Source organism: Zalophus californianus, chromosome 3 (assembly GCF_009762305.2).
Source record: "Zalophus californianus isolate mZalCal1 chromosome 3, mZalCal1.pri.v2, whole genome shotgun sequence".
Taxonomy (NCBI): Eukaryota; Metazoa; Chordata; class Mammalia; order Carnivora; family Otariidae; genus Zalophus; species Zalophus californianus.
Genome location: NC_045597.1, coordinates 11,185,923 through 11,205,862, shown reverse-complemented (window position 1 = coordinate 11,205,862; position 19,940 = coordinate 11,185,923). Strand labels below are relative to the sequence as shown.

General features: G+C 39.6%; 1 protein-coding gene across 5 annotated transcripts in view; it reads left to right on the top strand.

Annotated features, from left to right (window-relative positions):
- The window catches only part of PCCA (propionyl-CoA carboxylase subunit alpha), a 394,205-nt gene that overhangs the window by 191,165 nt on the left and 183,100 nt on the right, over window positions 1-19,940 (top strand). For all 5 annotated transcript variants that reach the window (XM_027588123.2, XM_035726502.1, XM_035726503.1 and 2 more), the window contains 2 exons: window positions 1,365-1,433; window positions 2,989-3,064. In XM_027588123.2, the coding sequence (XP_027443924.1) occupies window positions 1,365-1,433; window positions 2,989-3,064 (145 nt within the window). The remainder of the gene's footprint in view (window positions 1-1,364; window positions 1,434-2,988; window positions 3,065-19,940) is intronic.

Sequence of the window (19,940 nt, the reverse complement as noted above, 5' to 3'; positions counted from 1 at the left end):
TTAAAATCGATTTTCATACATGAATGTGAATGTAAATACAAATATCCATACTTTTGTGTTTGCAAATACAGAAATAAAAGCACTCTGGGTATGTTACAGTGTTATCTTCTGAAGCCTTACAAAGAGAATAGTGTTAGTGTGATTTTTTTTTTTTTAAGAGAATGAAACTATGCTTTATCTTTTGATGTCACCGTATAATAAAGCCATCATCATACCCTCATGTGGATATCCTAGACAAGAGGTTCTACATGTGGTCCCTTGATAATTGCCTAAATTAAAATATTAAAGGCCTAACAGCCGCTGTGTTGACCTTTTTCTGCCTTGCTGCAGACAGATGAGCTGCTGTTTATTAGGAAGGCTTCTTCCCACAGGTGAAGAGCTACGTGAGCTTCCACTCTTCTCTTCCCACCCCTTTACAATGTTGGGCATCAAAGTCCTGCTGTTCTAGCAGCTTCGATTAAATTCCTCTATCTTCAAGACCCCTAGGACATGCTTGACAGTCTTAAGTATTTTGATTAGCTTTTAAATACTTCAGATTCCAAAACTTAGGCACAATAATTTAATAAATATTTCGTCTTCAGCAACTGCTCATTTTAAAAGTTTTACATGGCTAACCTCTGTGCCTTACTGCTGGTATCAAACTGGGAGAGGAAAACAAGAATCAGCGATGTACTAACTAACTTGTTGGCTGTTTAACAGCAATCAGACTCTTCAAAAGAATATTTTGAACTTGTGCTATTTTTTGCCCCCATGAAAATCGCAAAATCAGAACTCTAATTGGGGCTGTGTCCTTACAAAGCAAAGCTATGAGAAAAGCTGTGTAAACATTAAAGTCTTGGGGGACTAACAGTAACAGAGAAAAAATGTTGTACAGTTGAGAGGGTAAGGCAAAAAAGGAAAGTGTTATAGACATGAAAGCCGCAGGACCAGTGTTCCTGTAGAGCTGATGAGCAGAACTCCTAATCCTGCTGCCTGGCTTGACTGGGGTCCTCCCTGGAGCTCTCAGAAGGGTACCGTGGGGAGTGTGCCTAGAAGGGGCATCATTCATGCCGTGCTTCAATTGGAAGACACCATCAACTAGCTACAAATGCATCCCAGGATAGTGATGTATAAAGTCATAGTATTGTTATTTTTTTGAGGTTTCTTAGTTCCTTTGTTTAATGAAAGAACAAAAAATACATTATACTACACACTAACAGATGAAGATAATTTGGTCTCTATATAGTTTAGATCGTTTTTCTGTTTTCCGGAAGCTGAAAAGTTACTTGAGATTAAATTATCCACATGCTCCTTAGAAATTAAAATTGTTGTGAGAAAAATAACCGCACAATATGAAGTTACTTTCGTTTCTTTTTTTCTCCCAGGTCCGGGTTGACAGCGGCATCCAACCAGGAAGTGATATTAGCATTTATTACGATCCAATGATTTCAAAAGTTAGTTCGATTTCTTAATAGCTTTGTTCGTTCTTCTTCTGAAGAGACAGTGGAAGTATTTAATTAAGAAAATCTGAAATGGAGCTTTTCTCTGAATCATGTGTTGTAATTTTATAATTAAACAAGTAATTGTGCACTGATAGAAAAGTGAAAGCAGAGCAGATTTTCTTCCTCCTGAGAAATTTCAATACCATGTTACTTTGTAACACTCCCCAATCAAGTCAGTCAATGGCTCTTCCCCGGTAAAATCTCGAATGGAATGATGATCCCCTTTCCCAACAGTAACAAAGTTGCCTACCCAGTGGCTCCATCGCAGCACATACAGTGAAGATGCATTAAATTGTTATTTGGTCATTCCTGAAAATTGCCTGAGATAGAAGTATGAATGTCAGGCCATATCAAAGAATTGGGGTGATAAGTCATGTTTTTTGGAGTACTTTTTATCATTTTTCTTCAATTTTTATGAATCAGTAATTTGTGGGGATTGCACATAATTAAATTTTATGTAAGAGTATAAGATGTCTTTTTGTCCACCTGTCTTTGAAATTTGACTTTCCAGAATAACAATGCTGCTTAAATTCTTAGATTGTTAGAATTGTAAGATCTCATAAAATGTAGAATTCTGACTGCAGAATTTACTAAAAACCCTTTCTCAAGATGATGTACTTACAGCAAGCGAACCAATTTTTATTTATCTTTTTTCACTTAAGTTTTTACAGTAACATTATTAAAGTGAACTTTAGATAATTTGGTTGTTAGGGAACCACTATTTACTTTAAAAATGAGAAACAAAAATATTATAGATTGATTTTGAGTAGATGTGGTTCCATTTTTGATGAATACATTTCTGTTCAGAAACGTGGCCTACGAATTTTCAACCTGGCTTGACACTGAGGACCTGATGGAATGTACTAAAGTAATTGCACACTACACATTGACTAATGTAATAACAAGAAAAATATTTTATGAGTACTTAAGGTCTTATTAGCAAGCAAATTAGTAATAGAATGTTACTTATTGCTTATTTATTTAGGATTCCTCTAAATAGGCCGAAAGTCATATAGAATAGGAAGACCCTTCTGGTTTTCTAATACAAGAACCCTTTGCTTCTGTTCTGTGTTACGTGTAAAAGCTGGCTAAGCAGGGTGTCAAACTTGGAAACGACATTCTCGTAGGGAGAGAAAAAACAAATCTTGCCTAATCCTCCCCTATCACAGATGTTCATATTCTATCCCAAATAATGTTCACATTTTGATTATCTTCCCCTTTAAACTTTTTTATGCTTGCTTTTATTTCATTGTTGAGCTCAAATAGCTCTTTTCTGTGATAGTGAATGTAGGAGAAATGTCTGAAATAGCTTGATTTTCATATTTATCTAGTTTTAAAAATCTTAATTGCCATACTTTATATTACAAACTGAACCACTGTGAAGGTTCAAAAGATGTTCTGGGAAATCTGTTAGGAAGTATTTTGATTTTTATTAGGATGAATTGTTTGACTTTTAGATAGATTTATAGATACCTATGTAAATTGTTTTTTGTTTGTTTGCTTTTAGCTGATCACATATGGTTCTGATAGAACTGAAGCACTGAAGAGAATGGAAGATGCACTGGATAATTACGTTATTCGAGGTGAAAACAAACGTTTGGGGTCTTATTATTATACATGGTGTCCAGTTCTAGAAAACAGCTTGAAGATACACTAGAGAATTCAGTAGAAAATGTGGTTACTGTGTGTTTAAATAGAAATAAGAAAAACTTGAACTAAACTGACATACTAATTAAGAATAGGTATTTCGGGCGCCTGGGTGGCTCAGTCGGTTAAGCGACTGCCTTCGGCTCAGGTCATGATCCTGAAGTCCTGGGATCGAGTCCCACATCGGGCTCCCTGCTCGGCAGGGAGTCTGCTTCTCCCTCTGACCCTCTTCCCTCTCGTGCTCTCTCTCATTCTCTCTCAAATAAATAAATAAAATCTTAAAAAAAAAAAAAAATAGGTATTTCATTTTCTTTAGCAGCCCTATACTTTACATATATACCTTCAATTATTTAATTAACCTTATGATTCATGACCTTTCCTAGATAAGCATTTAGTATTTTATGTACTGTATGGAAAATGGTTCTAATATTCTGAAGTCTGTTATTGGCCAGTGCAGCAAATTAGCGATTTATTGTCTTTTGTCATTGTCAATGATGTTTTGTAGCATGAAACTTGAAAATGCATGGAGATATAAAATACAGTGACCTGCAGTTGACTAATTTGGGAGTAGAGGGAATAGCCCTTTGTGTCTATAAGAGCAAGTTATAAAATATTCTCTAGCAAATGCAATTTTGTTACCTCATGTACATACAGGTCAGTACTAATGCTTAAGAAAGTGTGATCCTACAAGCCTTTAGGATGTAAAGCAATAATTGAATTAGGAGCAACCATTTTACTTTTATATGTATATATAAAAGATTTTATCTTTAAGTAATCTCTACACCTGGTGTGGGGCTCAAACTTACAACCCTGAGATCAAGAGTTGCATGCTTCACCGACTAAGCCAGCCAGGTGCCTCACAGCCATTTTATTTAAATAATGAAAGCAAAGTTATACTTACTCCCCTTAAGGAGTAAATTATGTTGTAAACTGTATTAGCAACTTTTCATTAGTCGTGAAAAGATCATTTCATTTTAATCCAACATAAATTATCATCAACTTCAGAAAAATGGAGTTTAACATTCAATTTAAAGTGTAAAATATAAGTTCACTTTGTGTTATAAGTGAATAGTGTGGGTCTAAGAACATTCCAGGGAAAGGACTGGTCTGGGTAGTTTTGCTCTTTTTTCATGGCTCATTAAAACAGTGGAACTAGGAGGCTAGAATTTGGAGGCTGAGGGGTTAGAACAGTGGTGGAGTATGATTACCTGGCCCCCATCAAGCCCATACAGAGCTTTATGCAGTTTCAAAAAGATTCCCTTCAAGGGGACACAGCCTGTAGGTCAGAAGGCTTGGCAAGTGGAATACAACTTTGTGTGAATTAAAGTGCTCTTTTCTCAGAGTGTATTCAGCCCTGAGACAGAGAGCCCAGCTTAGCAATGTAGCATGTCAAACCCTTACTCTGCACCGTTGACCCAGTGCTTTTGTGCAGTAAACAGTTCATACAGTGGTACAGTAGTGGTTCAGGACAGTTGAGTGACTTTATTTATTTTTTTGAGAGCATGAGTGGTGGGATGGGGTGGTGGCCAGTTGTGGGGAGGGGCAGGAGAGAAGGGAGAGAATCCCAAGCAGGCTCCATGCTGACCCGGGGGCTCCATCTCATGACCCTGAAATCACCCCCTGAGCCAAAATCAAGAGTCAGAGGCTTAACTGGTTGAGCTACCCAGGGGCCCCTAGAGACTATTTTTACATTTCTCTGCTCATTTTTGTCTATGGTGATTAATAGTCATCCAGTCCTCACTTTTCCTCATTTTTTTCTCTTGTTAGATCTGGAGAAATTTCTTCCCTCCTTTTCCTTTTACTGTCACTCTCTTTTCTTAACATTTGTTAACTAACAAGTAACAGTGATTGTATCTAACCTTATGGGCTAGTGATTCACCTTTGTCATTGGAAAGAAAACAGTAAGCTCTCAAGTGAACTCAGATATAATTAAAAAAAAATACATTGGTAACATCAGTATCCAAAGCATACACACATCTGAAAAATCCTCTTCACATTCTTTTTAGCTCATTCTCTAGTTCTTTTTCAGCTTGAATTGTGGAGTATTTTTTATATATATATATTTAACTCTGCCGTGTTCCGCCATAAGCAGCATTTTTTCTCTAAATATTGGTTAAGTAGGCTTGGAAGGGTCTGTTTTCCTTAGAAATAATATCCCACCAAATGTGTGTTTGAAACACACATCTAATTTGGGTGTTTGTCTCTGTGTGTTTAACTACACACAAATAGACATAAACAAGGTACTTGGGGATATTATTCCCAGAGGCCTTTAAAGTATTTGTAAAAGTTTTCTAGATTCCTACCCCCAGCCAATATTTTTGTAATTTTTATTCTGGTTGTTGAATTATTAGATTTTGGTTAATTTGGGTTTTGCTCTAATGAGCTTGAGTGGTAAATTCATGAATTTGAGATAGTCAATTTGACAAAGAATGTTTTGTCAAATCACATCTCTATTAAACTTTGATGTAACGCAGTGGCATGGCATATGGGCAGTTTGTCAAAATATTAGTGTTGTATTCGGCTCTGGCTTCTGAAAGGAATACTCTTTCATATTTATAGAATACACTGCCATGTTTTGTATTTAAATGAATGTTCGCCATTTTACTTACTCTACATCATATATTCACTAGTTACTACATTTTTATTTTATTTTTATTTATTTAGTTTTTAAAGATTTTATTTATTTATTTGCCAATGAGAGACCCAGCAAGACAGGGAACACAAGCAGGGGGAGTGGGAGTGGGAGAGGGAGAAGCAGGCTTCCTGCTGAGCAGGGAGCCCGATACAGGGCCCGATCCCAGGACCCTGGGATCATGACCTGAGCCGAACGCAGGCGCTTAATGACTGAGCCACCCAGGTGCCCCTGTTTTATTTTTTTTTTTAAGATTTTATTTATTTGACAGAGAGAGAGGGAGAGGGAGCATGAGCAGGGCGAGGGGCAGAGAGAGAAGCATGCTCCCCACTGAGCAAGGAACCTGATGCAAGGCTAGATCCTAAGGTCCCGGATCATGGCCTGAGCTGAAGGCAGATGCTTAACCTAGTGAGCCACCCAGGTGCCCCTAGTTACTACATTTTTAAATTAAGTGACTTAAATACAGATGAGTAGGCTTGCTGTTATTCTCCTAACTTTATATGTATCATATGTAATATAAAATGTGTTTCATTGAGCAGATAGTTTTTTTCCATGCTTAGTATGAAATTTCTGCTTTTGGTTCACTGTTGTACAATAGAAAGAAATCAGACAGTCCTGGGTTCCTATCCTGTCCTGACACCATGTAGTAACTATGTGATTTTCAACATCTTGAGGAACCTCCACACTGTTTTCCAGAGTGGCTGCACCAGCTTGCATTCCCACCAACAGTGTAGGAGGGTTCCCCTTTCTCCGCATCCTTGCCAACATCTGTCATTTCCTGACTTCTTAATTTTAGCCACTCTAACTGGTGTGAGGTGGTATCTCATTGTGGTTTTGATTTATGTTTCCCTGATGCCAAGTGATTTTTTTTTTTAAAGCTTTTTATTTATTTATTCATGAGAGAGAGAGAGGCAGAGAGAGAGAAAGGCAGAGGGAGAAGCAGGCTCCCAAGGAGCAGGGAGCCCGATGTGGGACTCGATCCCGGAACTCCAGGATCATGACCCGAGCCGAAGGCAGACGCCCAACCATCTGAGCCACCCAGGCGCCCCCAAGTGATGTTGAGCATTTTTTCATGTGTCTGTTGGCCATTTGGATGTCGTCTTGGCAGAAATGTCTGTTCATGTCTTCTGCCCATTTCTTGATTGGATTATTTGTTCTCTGGGTGTTGAGTTTGATAAGTTCTTTATAGATTTTGGATACTAGCCCTTTATGTGATATGTCATTTCATTGCACCCTGTTCTGCTTCTTCAAAGCATTTACCATAACTGTAATTAAAATATTAGTTGTCTAATTGCTAAGTGTTGGATTATCTCATAAGAAAATTAGGTGCGTGAGGGCAGTGATGGTGTTTATCCTGTTTACTTGTATATTAATAGCGCTTAGCAGTGCCTGACACATGGTAGGTGAGTAATATTCGTTGAATGAATTAATGAGTGATAATATCCCTATTTCAAGGAGTTCCTAGTAAACTTGATATGAAACAGACAGAAAGATAACATGAATTCATAGATGCCGTAATGGTGGAGTAAAAAAATATTTTTCTTTCCTCACCTCTGTATTTGGTTCTTTGAAAGTAATGTGAGCACTGTCTTAGGACTTACATGTTACTCTGTTGAGAGTACCTCACTTTGTGCTTCCTTTGAACGGCTCCCCAGAGTGGCAGCATTTTCTAAAAGACTGATAACTCACTGTGGAGGGGAAATACAGGGGCTGGGCACACTTGGGAGTGTTTGGAGTATGGCTTGCTCTTATCTTTTGGGAAAATGATTGGCATTGGATGTTAAAAGTGCATGCTCTTTGACCTACCTGTTCAGTCTTTAGGAATCTTATCCTACAGAATTAAAAGACTGAATTGTGAGGTAATGTTAATGAGGACATTTGACAGCATTGTTTACAGTAGCCCAAATTCTAACCAACCGAGGTGTCCCATCAAATGGATGGACTGAAAGAATTACTATGCATCTTCAGTGTAAGTTACTACTTAGCTGGTACTTGAAGACATGTCCTTACATTAAATAGGAAGGCAGTTTGCAGAGTAAGGTATGGTGCAGTCTGACGTTAGTTAAGCCACCTTCCCATCCTACAATATCTTTACTGTTTTTGGATGAGCATAAAGATGTGGATGTATACACATCATATTGAAATATATATATATAGTTCGCTCGAAAGGTTTATCGGAAGTTTGTTTTCTCTCGATACATTGCCTGCAGGCTTTTTATTTTAGGTATTTTCAAACCTAGAGAAAAGTTGAATAGTACATTGCACACCTGTATGCTCTTCACCTAGATTCCTAAGCTTTTCTATATCTTTTTTTTCCTCCGTCTCTTCCTTCTCCCTTTCTTTGCCTTCTCCTTTCTCCTCCTTTTGGCTCTTCTTCCTTCCCTTCCCTCCTCGTTTTTTTCCTCAACTATTTGAAAGAAAGTTGCAGATGTCATGACACATGACTCCTAAGTATTTCAGTATGGATCATTTTCCTTCAGAATCACAATACCATTATCACACTCAAGAAAATTAACAGGAATCTCATAATATCATCTAATGTACAGTCCATATTCAAGTTTCTTCAATTCTGCAAAGAACTATCTTTTTTTTTTAATCTTTTTTTAATACCATCCACAATCCAGTCAGAGTTTACACATTGGTTTTATTTATGTCTCTTTATTATCTTGCTCTTTTTCTTTTTGGATTTCATATCATTAACTCCTCAGAAGAGTCCAGGGGAGCTGACTTGCAGAATGTCTCACATTCTAGATTGGAGGTTTCAGTATTGGTCCAGTCAAGGCACCTGGGAAATGAGGTGGAGAGTTGGGGGTTGCATTTGGAACAAGAAATTGATTTTGAATATGGTATAGTTAGCGAACCTTAGATGATTTCACAGTGTGACTCTGGGACTAGGTGGCTAAAGTAAGAGAGGAGATTATTTGAAATGAGATCCTAAGAGCTGAGTGGTGAGGATGTTGCCTGAGTCATCCACACAAGGTGACAGGAGTTAGGATCCGAAGGAAGGTCATAAGTCGAGTGACATAAAGTCTGCAGCAAATACTGGGTTGGGACGATGAAGTTGGTAGATGACAGGGAATTAGAGAAGATTTTTTGACCAGCTAAACCTCAAGGAAAAAAGTTTCTCCAAGGATTTGATGAGGTAATGTTCTAGAAAAGGCTGTGGATCTCAAGGAGGTATGTGAGGGTTGCTGGAGAAGTGAGGTCCTTGGGGCACTGAAATTTTCAGGTGAGGCAAGATGATAGATGGAATGTTCCCTGAAAATACCCGTCAGTAGACCTGACTGATGATCGTGGAGCAGCCGTCTCAGAAAATATTGTGGAGTGGCTTGGAAAAGAATTGGCAGAGGTATTTTGGGGAGGTGGGAGTAGTTGGATGAGCTGATGTTCCAAGGCTGAGGGATGGCCAAAGAAGCTAATCCTTCTGGCAGTGGTGCAGAGTCCCTGAAGTACCTGGTGGGAAGGTGAGCCCCTGGGCTCAGAAAAGTGATTGCAAAGGCATTTTGAGGGGGCTGGGTCTATTCACTTCATCTAAATACCTCTGACTCAATTTCCCTTTCTTCGGCTCTGCCATCCTGTGCTACCACTACGTATGTCATGGCCCAGTGTAATCGCTTTCTGAATGGGTTCTCTGTATATACTCTTTATCTGTACCAATCTGTTCTTCAGTATGGACAAAGTAGACATTAAAGTGCAATCCTAATGATGCCTTCCTGCTTAAAACTCCTCAATGTCGCCCCGTTGCCTTTCTGTGACTCTGTGGTCATTTACACCACTTTGTCTCATCACTGCCCCTTTCCCTTTGTTCTTCCTCCTTCACTGTTTTCATTTCCTGGGATGCTCTCTCCTCCTCCTACCTGAAGACCTTCATAGTTGGGCTGTAATCTAAGCAGTTATAACAGAGAATAAGAAATAGAGTGATCTAAGAAAGATACAATTTAATTTCTCTGCCATTGTCATTGTCTCAAAAGGAAATTGTCAGGGGCTGGTAAGGAGACTCTTAGAGTCACAGCAGATGGTTTTCATTTGGGGGCCCCAGAGTGGCTGCTTTTATACCCATCATCCAGCCTCAGCAGGAAGGTGGCAGGGGGAATTCACACCCATCCCCCCCCCCCCCCCGGGGCATAACGTAGAAAGCACCTTTAATTCTCCTCCCATCCTACTGGCGTTTAATCACGTGGTCGTACATAGCTACTAGGAAGATGGGGAATGTAGTAGATGTCAAGGGGGCCATATACTAAGCTAAAAAGTAGCATTTCTCTTATTAAAGGAAAAAAAGAATAGATATTGGTGGATGACTAGGGGAAGTAAGAATATAAACGTGTATCTGCTCATTTCTGGAAACACACAAACATACACAAGAGCAGAACTAATAAGATGGTGTACTTACAGGGTGTGGAGGGAGGATCAGGGAGAAATGTTTCGGGGATGGGAAACAGTACAAGGAATGAAAAGGTGAGACTTCTTGGATTTTACCTTTAGAATTCTGACATTAATATTTCAAAATAAAATTAATATTCTGGGGAAGAAACTCAAAGTGGAGTACAGAGACATAGGGATAGTACTATATGAATAATTATGGTGAACGGGGGTCGGGAGGGGGGAGGGAAAAATCTAGCCTTAAATAGCTTTTAGCCATATTTTGACTGAATACCCTCAAGCTGAATACAACATGTATAAACAAACATTAATAGGTTTGTTTCTCCTAGTTCATGGGTTAGCAGTTCTGAAACCAATTTGTATGTATTCTGGGATTGAGGAAATACATGGATTGTGGATAAGATAAGGGACATTTCTCATTGTCAGAGAAAGAAGTTATAGATGTGGAAATGGGTAAGGGTACAGTGAGCCCTGTGGTGTGGAGTTGAAACGAGGTATCAGTGTAAACTTGTGATTTTTTTTTTTTAAATCTTTAAAAAAATTTATTTATTTGACAGAGAGATAGCGAGAGCAGGAACACAAGCAGGGGGAGTGGGGGGGGGGCAGGCTTCCCGCTGAGTAGGGCGCCTGATGCGGGGCTGAATCCCCGAACCCTGGGATCACGACCCGAGCCGAAGGCAGACGCCTGACGACTGAGCCACCCAGGCGCCCCTAAACTTGTGATTTTTAACATAGATTGAAAAATAAGTGTACAAATATGTTATTGTGTGCATGTGTGTTTGTGTGTACATATATACACATATTCTCTAGCTCAGAGTTTCTTTAGCCCTATTGGGGTAGACAGTTTTTTGTTGTTTGGGGGGGCTGTCCTTCACATTGTAGGATATTTGTTATCACCCTTGGCCTCTACTCACTAAATGACTGTAGTGTCCCCTCAATTGTGACAATCACGTATTTCCAGACACTGCCATATGTCATGAGGGAGGGAGGCAAATCACCCTTGATTGAGAACCACTGGCCTGCTGAGAGGTCATGGAAACATTGACACCCATTGCAATGAGCATACCAGGAACCCAGATCTTATTTTTTAAATGCCATTGTCTTATAAATGGAACCAGTACTCCATGGTAAAATGGCTGATTTCCAGAAGAGTATTAAGATGAGCCTGAAACATCTCGTATAAGAAAGTACTATGATGATATGTTAAAAAGACACAGGAGCCAGCTCTAAGGGGTTCCCAATGCCCAACCTGGGAAAACTTCAGCAACAAAATAAATAATGGTAGCAATGGATTAAAGCCCTTGGAATAAGATAAGAGTCCATGGGTTCATATTGACAGAAATAGATAAGAAAGATAAAAGAGGGAAGAGGCACAGCTCTTTTCTACAGTAGATTTTTAATTGATGTAGAAAAATCCCCATTTGTGCCAAATTGTTTAGGTAAGAATCATCAATGACAGATGCTAAAATTAGTGGGTGAAAATATGAGCAACAGGTGTTTGCATAGTTTCACAGTATATCCCGAGGAGATACTATAGTGGGAAATATAATATCTTCAAAATGAACAGACCTGGCAGTTTACCCAAATGCTCACAATTAATATCCCTGGTAGGGGGACGTATCAAACATCACGTGCCTCTTGAGGTATGATGTGCTGAAAATAGCACATCGTTTCTGTGATGTTCTCCCCAAAATGTGTAACCTGGATATAATCATGAGGAAACAGCAGACCAACCAAATTGGAAGACAGTGTATGAAATAAATGGCTTGCACTCTTCCAAAGTGTCAAGGTCAAGAAACAACAAAAGTGGATCAACTTATCTAGATCAAAGGAAACTAAGGCTACAGGACAGCTCAATGCAGGATTAGTTCTTGGACCAGAAAAAAAGTTTTTCTTTTGTAGTAAAGGTCATAAATGAGACAGTTGGTGAAATGTGAGTAGGGTTTGCGGATTAGATAATGATACTGTTATCAGTGTTAATTTTCAGATCTGGTCATTGTACTGTGATTACATGAGAGACTTACCTTGGTTTTAGGAAATACTGAAGTACGTAGAGGTAAAGTACATCCTGTTTTCGACTTACCCCCAGATATGTAAGGAAAAGAGAGAGAGAGAGAGAGAGAGAGAGAGAGAGTGTGTGTGTGTGTGTGTATAACGGGAAAAAAATGATAAATAAATGCGTTAACAGATGTTAACATTTGGTGACTCTGGGTGAAGGATATACAGTAATTCTTCGTACTATTTTTGTGATTTTTTTTTTTTTGGTAATTCTGCAATTATTCCAAAATAAAAAGTTCAAAAAAAATAGGTGAAGAGGAGCATGTGCCTCCTCCCACCAAAGCTAAGGAATTTTATTTAAGGAATAAAAACAGATGCATTTGTGATTCTATATTATTCACCTGATGAATAATATAGAATCAAATAAAGGAAGAATATCCTTTATCTAAAGGATAGAGGGCTTAAAGAAATTGTTTTGTAAAGGGTAGAAAAGGAAGGACAGTTTACTGTCTTGTTGGATGACTGCTTAGTTGTTCAAATAATAATTTTTTCCCAAGTTGATTGTGAGCTATTATTAAAATAAAAAATCTTGAGAGCAAAAATGTAATTTGGTTAAAGTTAATTTCTGAGTCCCCATGAAATAGGCAGTGGCTTTTGGCCTCTGTTTGATCCTGGCAGTGTGTGCAGCGAATGTCTGGCCAGTGTTTTGGAAACAGCAGGTAGTCAGGAGAAAGCTGCTCCTAGGGGTCCTCTCCTCTGTGGCCTGGTCGTGACTTCCCATACAGATGGGACCCCGTGAACTTTGGCAGAGGTCATTTTCAATTCCCTGTCTAAAACTCAGACCATAATTTTTATGAGTATATGATTAATAATATCGTTGAAGCTATAAACTACGTCTCAGAGTACCTCTATGACCAACTTCATGTTTGAACAAGGATCAGTTGAAAGAGCATTGTCTTTCCTGGGACATGGAAAGAAAGTAAACTCCGTACAAAATGATAACTTTCAGATGTGTAGGATCTCTCTTAACAGTGCCATGATTTTTTCCATCTATCTGGTCTTTTGAGCTTTTAGGAAAAGAAAATAGTTTTTTTGATTATTTCCACACTTGGCTTTAGAACTAGTTAATGTATAGTAGTCTTTGGAGTCAGTTAGGCACCTAGATTTGGGTTGTCTGCCATTAGCCACTGTTTCATCTTCTAGTCCTTTGGAAAGAGAAACAGATAATGAGTGGATTTTGCATAGTAATAGGTAATATTTTATTCAGAGAACATTTAAAGAGAAACTGCTTTTGTGTAGTAATTTTATTCCTGAAATGTCTTTTAGCAAGATAAAAGTCAGTTTCCATGCTCTGTTTACTATTCAAGTAGAAAGAGTTTTGAAAGTCCAGCCTTCATTTGTGTGCTTGAATGACTCTGCTCTTTGATATCCAAGATGTAAATTAATATTTGCTTATAATTCCTTTGACTTACGTTTTCTAAAATCACTTACTTTTTCAACTTTGAATGTAGAATAAAAATATAACATATCATTTATCCTGTAAAACTGCATACATTTTAATTTTTTGACGTCCTCAGTCACAAATTGGTTACTGATTGTCAGAAAACAATCTTATTTTTGTTCAGATGATCATTATTTCTGAAATCTGCGTTAGAGTTTCCTGAAGACAGTCTCAGACTCACAGAAGAGCAGGAAAATCTATACTATCACTAGGCTATAACGGGAGAGCCAGTAAAGTTAAATACGAAATATAAAAGTCTAAAACAGTATTATTTTTATTTAACTGAAGGACAAAAATCCTGAAAGTTAGATTGCCTTTCTAAGTTATTTATTTATACATGAACTTACAAATGGAAACATTCTGAAATATTAATTTGCACATAAGAACACTTTTTTTGGAGGGTGCCTGGGTGGCTCAGTTGGTTAAGCGACTGCCTTCGGCTCAGGTCATGATCCTGGAGTCCCGGGATCGAGTCCCACGTCGGGCTCCCTGCTCGGCGGGGAGTCTGCTTCTCCCTCTGACCCTCTTCCCTCTCGTGTTCTCTATCTCTCATTCTCTCTCTCTCAAATAAATAAATAAAATCTTAAAAAAAAAAAAACACTTTCTTTGGAAATAAAATCTAGCTGCACCTTGATCTTCTAATTTTCATCCTTTCCAGCTTCTTCTTTATAATCTTATTTTTTCTAAAACTTCAGTTATCATATAGGAATAAGTTACATACTGCTGGCTTTGTCTTGCGTTTCTGTTTCCCCGTCCTGAATTCCTCCATGTGGACGTCTGCCTCCTTGTTTTCCTTGTTCTGGGTGGATCTGCGTTCTAATTGGCCGGCTCTTCTGAACTTTAACCCCTCGGACACCGTCAGTCTCCTCTCCCAGGTTTCTCCAGTTAACTTGTCCACAGTGGATCAGATGTTTTCCTTTCAACCTGTTTCTTTTCATAAAGTGGTGGCTTCTGGCATGTAGTGTGCCAGAGCCAGAAGTGACTTATCTCCCCCATTCTTTTTTTTTTTTTTTAAATACAAGATTTTATTTTTAAGGAATCTATATACCCAACATGGGGCTTGAACTTAGAACTCTGAAATCGGGAGCCGCATGTTCTACCGACTGAGCCAGCCAGGCACCCCCATCTCCCCCGTTCTTGACAGCCGCTAAATCACCACGCCCTCTCCGCCTGCTGAATCTCTTTCAAGCCCAGCTCCTTCCTCTGTCTGTATTGCCCACACCCTGGCTGTGGTCGGAGGCCTTGCCGGTTTTCAGCAAGTCTCTGCAGTTGTCAGCTAATGGTTTTTTTCCATCTTCACTCCCCGCCTCCCCAGTCCCCTTTCCAGTAGCAGCCACCATGATTCCTGGAGCGCAAACCTAGTCATACCTGCCCTGCGTCACCCATTCTGGTTGCCCTCGAGGAGAAGTAAAATCTTTGCATGGCTGTCAGACCTGACCGCCCCTGTTGGGCTTCTCACGTTCCCCACTGTCTCCTTTGCTCGTGCTCTTTGGCCATGGTGTCCTTCTTTCATTTCTCTCCACAGAAATACCTGGTGGTATCCATTTGCTCTTGACAATAGTAAGAATATTTTTGTTTAAAGATTTTATTTATTTATTTTAGAGAGAGAGTGCAAGCACCCGTGTGCACACATGAGACCAGGGGAAAGAGTAGAGGGGGAGGGGGAGTGAGATGGAGGGAACCCCATGCAGACTCAGAGCCCTGAGTGTGGAACCTCTGCGGCGCTTGATCCCAGGACCCTGAGATTGCGACCTCAGCTGAAACTGAGAGTCCTACACTCCACTGACTGAGCCACGCAGACGCCCCAGCAACAGTGAGAATTCTTAAATATTTTAATATTTAATATTTAATATCAGGGAGAAACCTGATATTACCCATCTTTCTTTCTCTATTTCTTCTCCCAGCCGGGAAGGTTTGCCTTAAGTCTCCACTATTTTCCTCTCCCTGGAATGCCACATCTGTTGTCACCCATGCATAGAAATTTCTCTGGCAAGCCATACCCTTTTCTTCTTCAAAAGTGCTTTCGTTTTGTCTGTTCGTAAAACATACAGCAAAGGGATTCCGTTCTCTTTCGTAGCCTGACCTCTTTCAAGGAGTCTTTTATTTTAATTTCTTGCTTACAGAGTTTGTCTTTCTGAGCACTCCTAGCATGTTGCTTTCAATTGCTCTTCATTTTCATCCACCCAAATATCACCTATAATACAGGCAAATGTCACATTTTTGCAATGACTTGTTAGGTATATTTGTGTCATCAGAAGTTTCTTATACCTTCCAATACTTTCCTCATAGAAATATGCATAATTACAACAGCCTTTCTAGTCATTACCCACAGAGCAAGGTTGGGATAACTGTGCCTTTGTCCAGGGCATGTCCTGTGAATGATTTTTACTAGGTCATTGTCTATAGGTGATAACTTCTTCCATGGAAGTTTAGCTAAAGCAGTAGCATTAATATTTTAATTTGGAACTTTCTCTAAATGTTTTGAGGTAGTTTGAATACATTGAAAATAGGTTTTTATAAAAGTTTTAGTCACACGATATCTTCTGAGTCAGGAATAGAAATGCTCAGAGTTTTGCACATGGTTGCTAGCTAGCGTGGTCTAGTATGCAGGGATGCCTAGAGCAATGCCTAGGTGGATGTATTAAGTTGGTTGGCTCAGAGATGGGAGATCATATTGGAAGGTATGCCCTTCTCCCCCATATGTATGCTTTAGAGTACAGGATAACCTGCTGTAACAAAGATTCTTAAATACAGTGGTATAAATAAGATAGAAAATTATTTACTAATTTTTTTTTTTTTAAGCAGGGGGCTTGAGGGGGAGGGGCGGAGAGAGAGGGAGAGAGAATCTCAAACAGGTTCCACTCCCAGCACAGAGCCCAACATGGGGCTCGATCTCCAAACCCTGAGATCATGACCTGAGCCGAAATTAAGAGTCGGATGCTTAACCACTCAGGTGGTTGAGAGTCGGATGGCTTAAGCCACTCAGGTGCCCTGAAAATTATTTACTTATCTAACTGGCTGGCTGGTCTATGCTGATGAGGCAAGTTTGTGTCCTGTGGTCATTCCAGGAGATACACCTTTGCCCCCTCCACACCCCCGGCGTGTTGCTCTGCTTCACCTTCATTTCCAGAGCTGAGTTCCTGCCATATCAAGAAGCCCATAGGAAGAGGGAGGAAAGGAACCCCAAGCAATTCTTCTTTGCAAGTAAGCGAGGCTGGAGTTGGATGCGTTGCTCTACCTTCCAGCCCCTCGTCTAGGAATTAGTTTGTCAGGTCCAGCTGTAAGACAGGTAGAGTCTGTGTCTGTGGGGTCTTTCATCCTGCTAAGGCAGAATATTTAAGGAAAAATGAAAAGCACATTTTAGGGGAAACCCACAGGCTGCCATATTTTTAAACATATATTGCTATTGTAATTTCTGTTTTACTAAACTTTAGATAAATGATTCAGTCTCTCTGGATCACGATGTTCTTATTTTTAAATCTCCTTTGTCCTTGTAATTTTCTTATTCTGTGACTGGTTCCTGAAAGTTCCCCCAAAGCAGGTGCCATACTGCCGTGCCACGTTGGCTCTTACTTTCTTTCCTGGGATGCCTAATTGCACATGAGCAATAGGTGTAGAGTCAGTGTTGATAGGTAGCAATTAATTCACTCAGAGGATCAGCATTGCTGAAAACCTTACAGCAAATGGGAGCAACCTTTTCTGGGAAGGACTAGAGAGTTAACCACTTCGACTCTGTGGGTCACACGGTCGCTGTTAGAACTGCTTGGCTGTTGTAGCACATACATCGGATGTAAACACTGCTGTATTCCAGAAACACTTGATTTACAAAAATAGGGGGCAGTCGGATTTTGCAGGCTGAGTTTGCTGACTGCTGCCTATTAGGATGGCTGTGTCCTGTGGATAGAAAGCGTTGTAAACTTTTGAGGAACGGGACTCGTGCAGGATGCGAAGCTGGAAGTTCGGGAGAGAGGTTAGTGCGGAGACTCCCGATGGAGCACGACTGCTGTGTGATGTGTATCGGCCGCGTGCTGTCTTCTGCTCTGCGGCTGTCCTCGTGTGGAAGGATCACAGTGAGCACAGCATTAACGCGCCTTCCCGAGTGCCTGGCATTGCCTTAAGCATTACCTCATTTGTACCTCATGACGATAATGCAGAATAGGTTCTGTTGGGATCACCATTTTACAGATGACAGACTAAATCTTTGAGAGGCAAAATAGCTTCCCCAAGGTGAGGGGTAGATCTGGTGCTTGAGCCTGAGGGTCTGATTCTTTGCTTACTTTGGAATTATTTTTGTGAAAGTGAGCACTCTGTAGGACTGAAGCAAGATCAGAATCGGGCTTTCTAGGTTTGTTACGCAGCAGAATGGTATCGATGAGGACGGTAAGGAAGTGGGATGAAGAAATTGGAAGGAATTAGTAAACCTCACATTAATTCAGCTCTGTCATGCTCTAGTCCTCCTCTTGCGGAAGCCTGATCGAATTCCCGCTTCCCCTGGATTTGACATGTTCTCCTCCTCCCTTTTAGTCCTCTTTACATCTTTTGATATGCGTGACCAAGATCAAAAGTCCTTCTGTCTCACAGAACTCACCCAATACTGTTCGAATCCTTCTTGTGGCAGTTAATTTTTTTTTTTTTAAAGACTTTTATTTATTTGAGAGAGAAAGAGAGCGCACATGAGAGGGGGAAGGGTCAGAGGGAGAAGCTGCTGAGCAGGGAGCCCGATGTGGGACTCGATCCCGGGACTCCAGGATCATGACCTGAGCCGAAGGCGGTCGCTTAACCAACTGAGCCACCCAGGCGCCTGGCAGTTATCTGTTTTAACTTTGTAGGAGTCCTTGTGTACTAGGCTCAGTGTTTCTGAGTTTCCTGTTAGATCACACGCTTTTCTCCCTTACCTTCCCCTTCTTTCTTTCTCCTCCCCTTCTTCTACTGATTGAAGTATACTTGACATAAAATGAACTTCTCATATTTAGAGTATTTAGTTTCATGAGTTTTGACATATGTGTCCATCTGTGAAGCTCTCACCACAGTCAAGATACTGTCTTTTAAACGTATATTGCTGTTGTACCTGTCTTTCCGTCACCTGCAAAAGTTTCCTTATTGCGTTTGCACTCCACCACCTTTCTGTCCCTGCCCCAGTGCAACCAGGTGATCTGCTTTCTGTCACTGTAGGTTGTTGAGACTTTTCTGAAATTTTATATTAATGGACTCCTACAGTAGTCTCGTTAAATTCAGCGTAATTATTTTGAGATTCATCCTTGTGTATTTTAGTAATTCATTTCTTTTTATTGCTAAATAGAATTACATTGAATGGACAAATCACATTTTGCTCATTCATTCATCTATTGATTGACATTTAGATTGTTTCCAGTTTTGACTATTGCAAATAAAGCTAATAACTTTTGTGTATAACTGTTGGTATAGATATATGTTTTTGTTTAACTTGGGCAAATATTTAGGAGTGACTTGTCTGAGTCATATGTGTAAGTATGTGTTTAACTTTCTAAGAACGTACCAAGCAGTTCCAAGGGATTTGTGCCATTTATATCCCCACCACGGGGTGTGACACTTCTGTTGTCCCACATCCTCACTGTCTTTTAACCTTTAGCCACTTCAATTTGGTGTTTGGGGGCATCTCGTTGTATTTCTTTGATGATAGTGATGTGCAGCAACTTCTCATTTGTATATCTTCTTTTGTGAAATGTCTGTTCAGATCCTTTGCCCATTTTTTGCTCTGTCATCTTACTGTGTTTTAAGTATTCTTTATATAATCCAGATGCAAATTTTTTTGTCTGATACATGTGCTGTGAACATTTTCTCTCAGCTTGCCATTTCATTTGCTTAACTGTATCCTTTGAAGCAGACTTTTAAATTTTGATAAAGTACAGTTTTTTTGTGGCTCACGGTTTTTGTGTACTACCCAAGAATCTGTTGCTTACCTCAAGATAATCAGAATTTTCTCCTGTATTTTCTGTAAGTCTTATAGTTTTAGGTTTTACATTTGATTTGTGATCCAGTTTGGGTTAATTTTGGTGTATGGGTCTGAGTTCGGGTTTTTCTTTTTTCCCAAATGGATATCTAGTTGTGTCAGTACCATTTACTGAAAAGACATTAATTTCCCTATTGAACTGACTAGGCAGCGTAAACCTCTTAGGTTTGCATTTGGTGTTTTATTGCTACCATAGCTTCAGACATTTTTTGTTATTACTTGAAGTCGAGGAGATGAATAATCTTGTCTAGTTCTTGCTTGGTCATAAGACACAGATTTTCTGGATAGTAAGGGACTTCTAACTGACTCGTT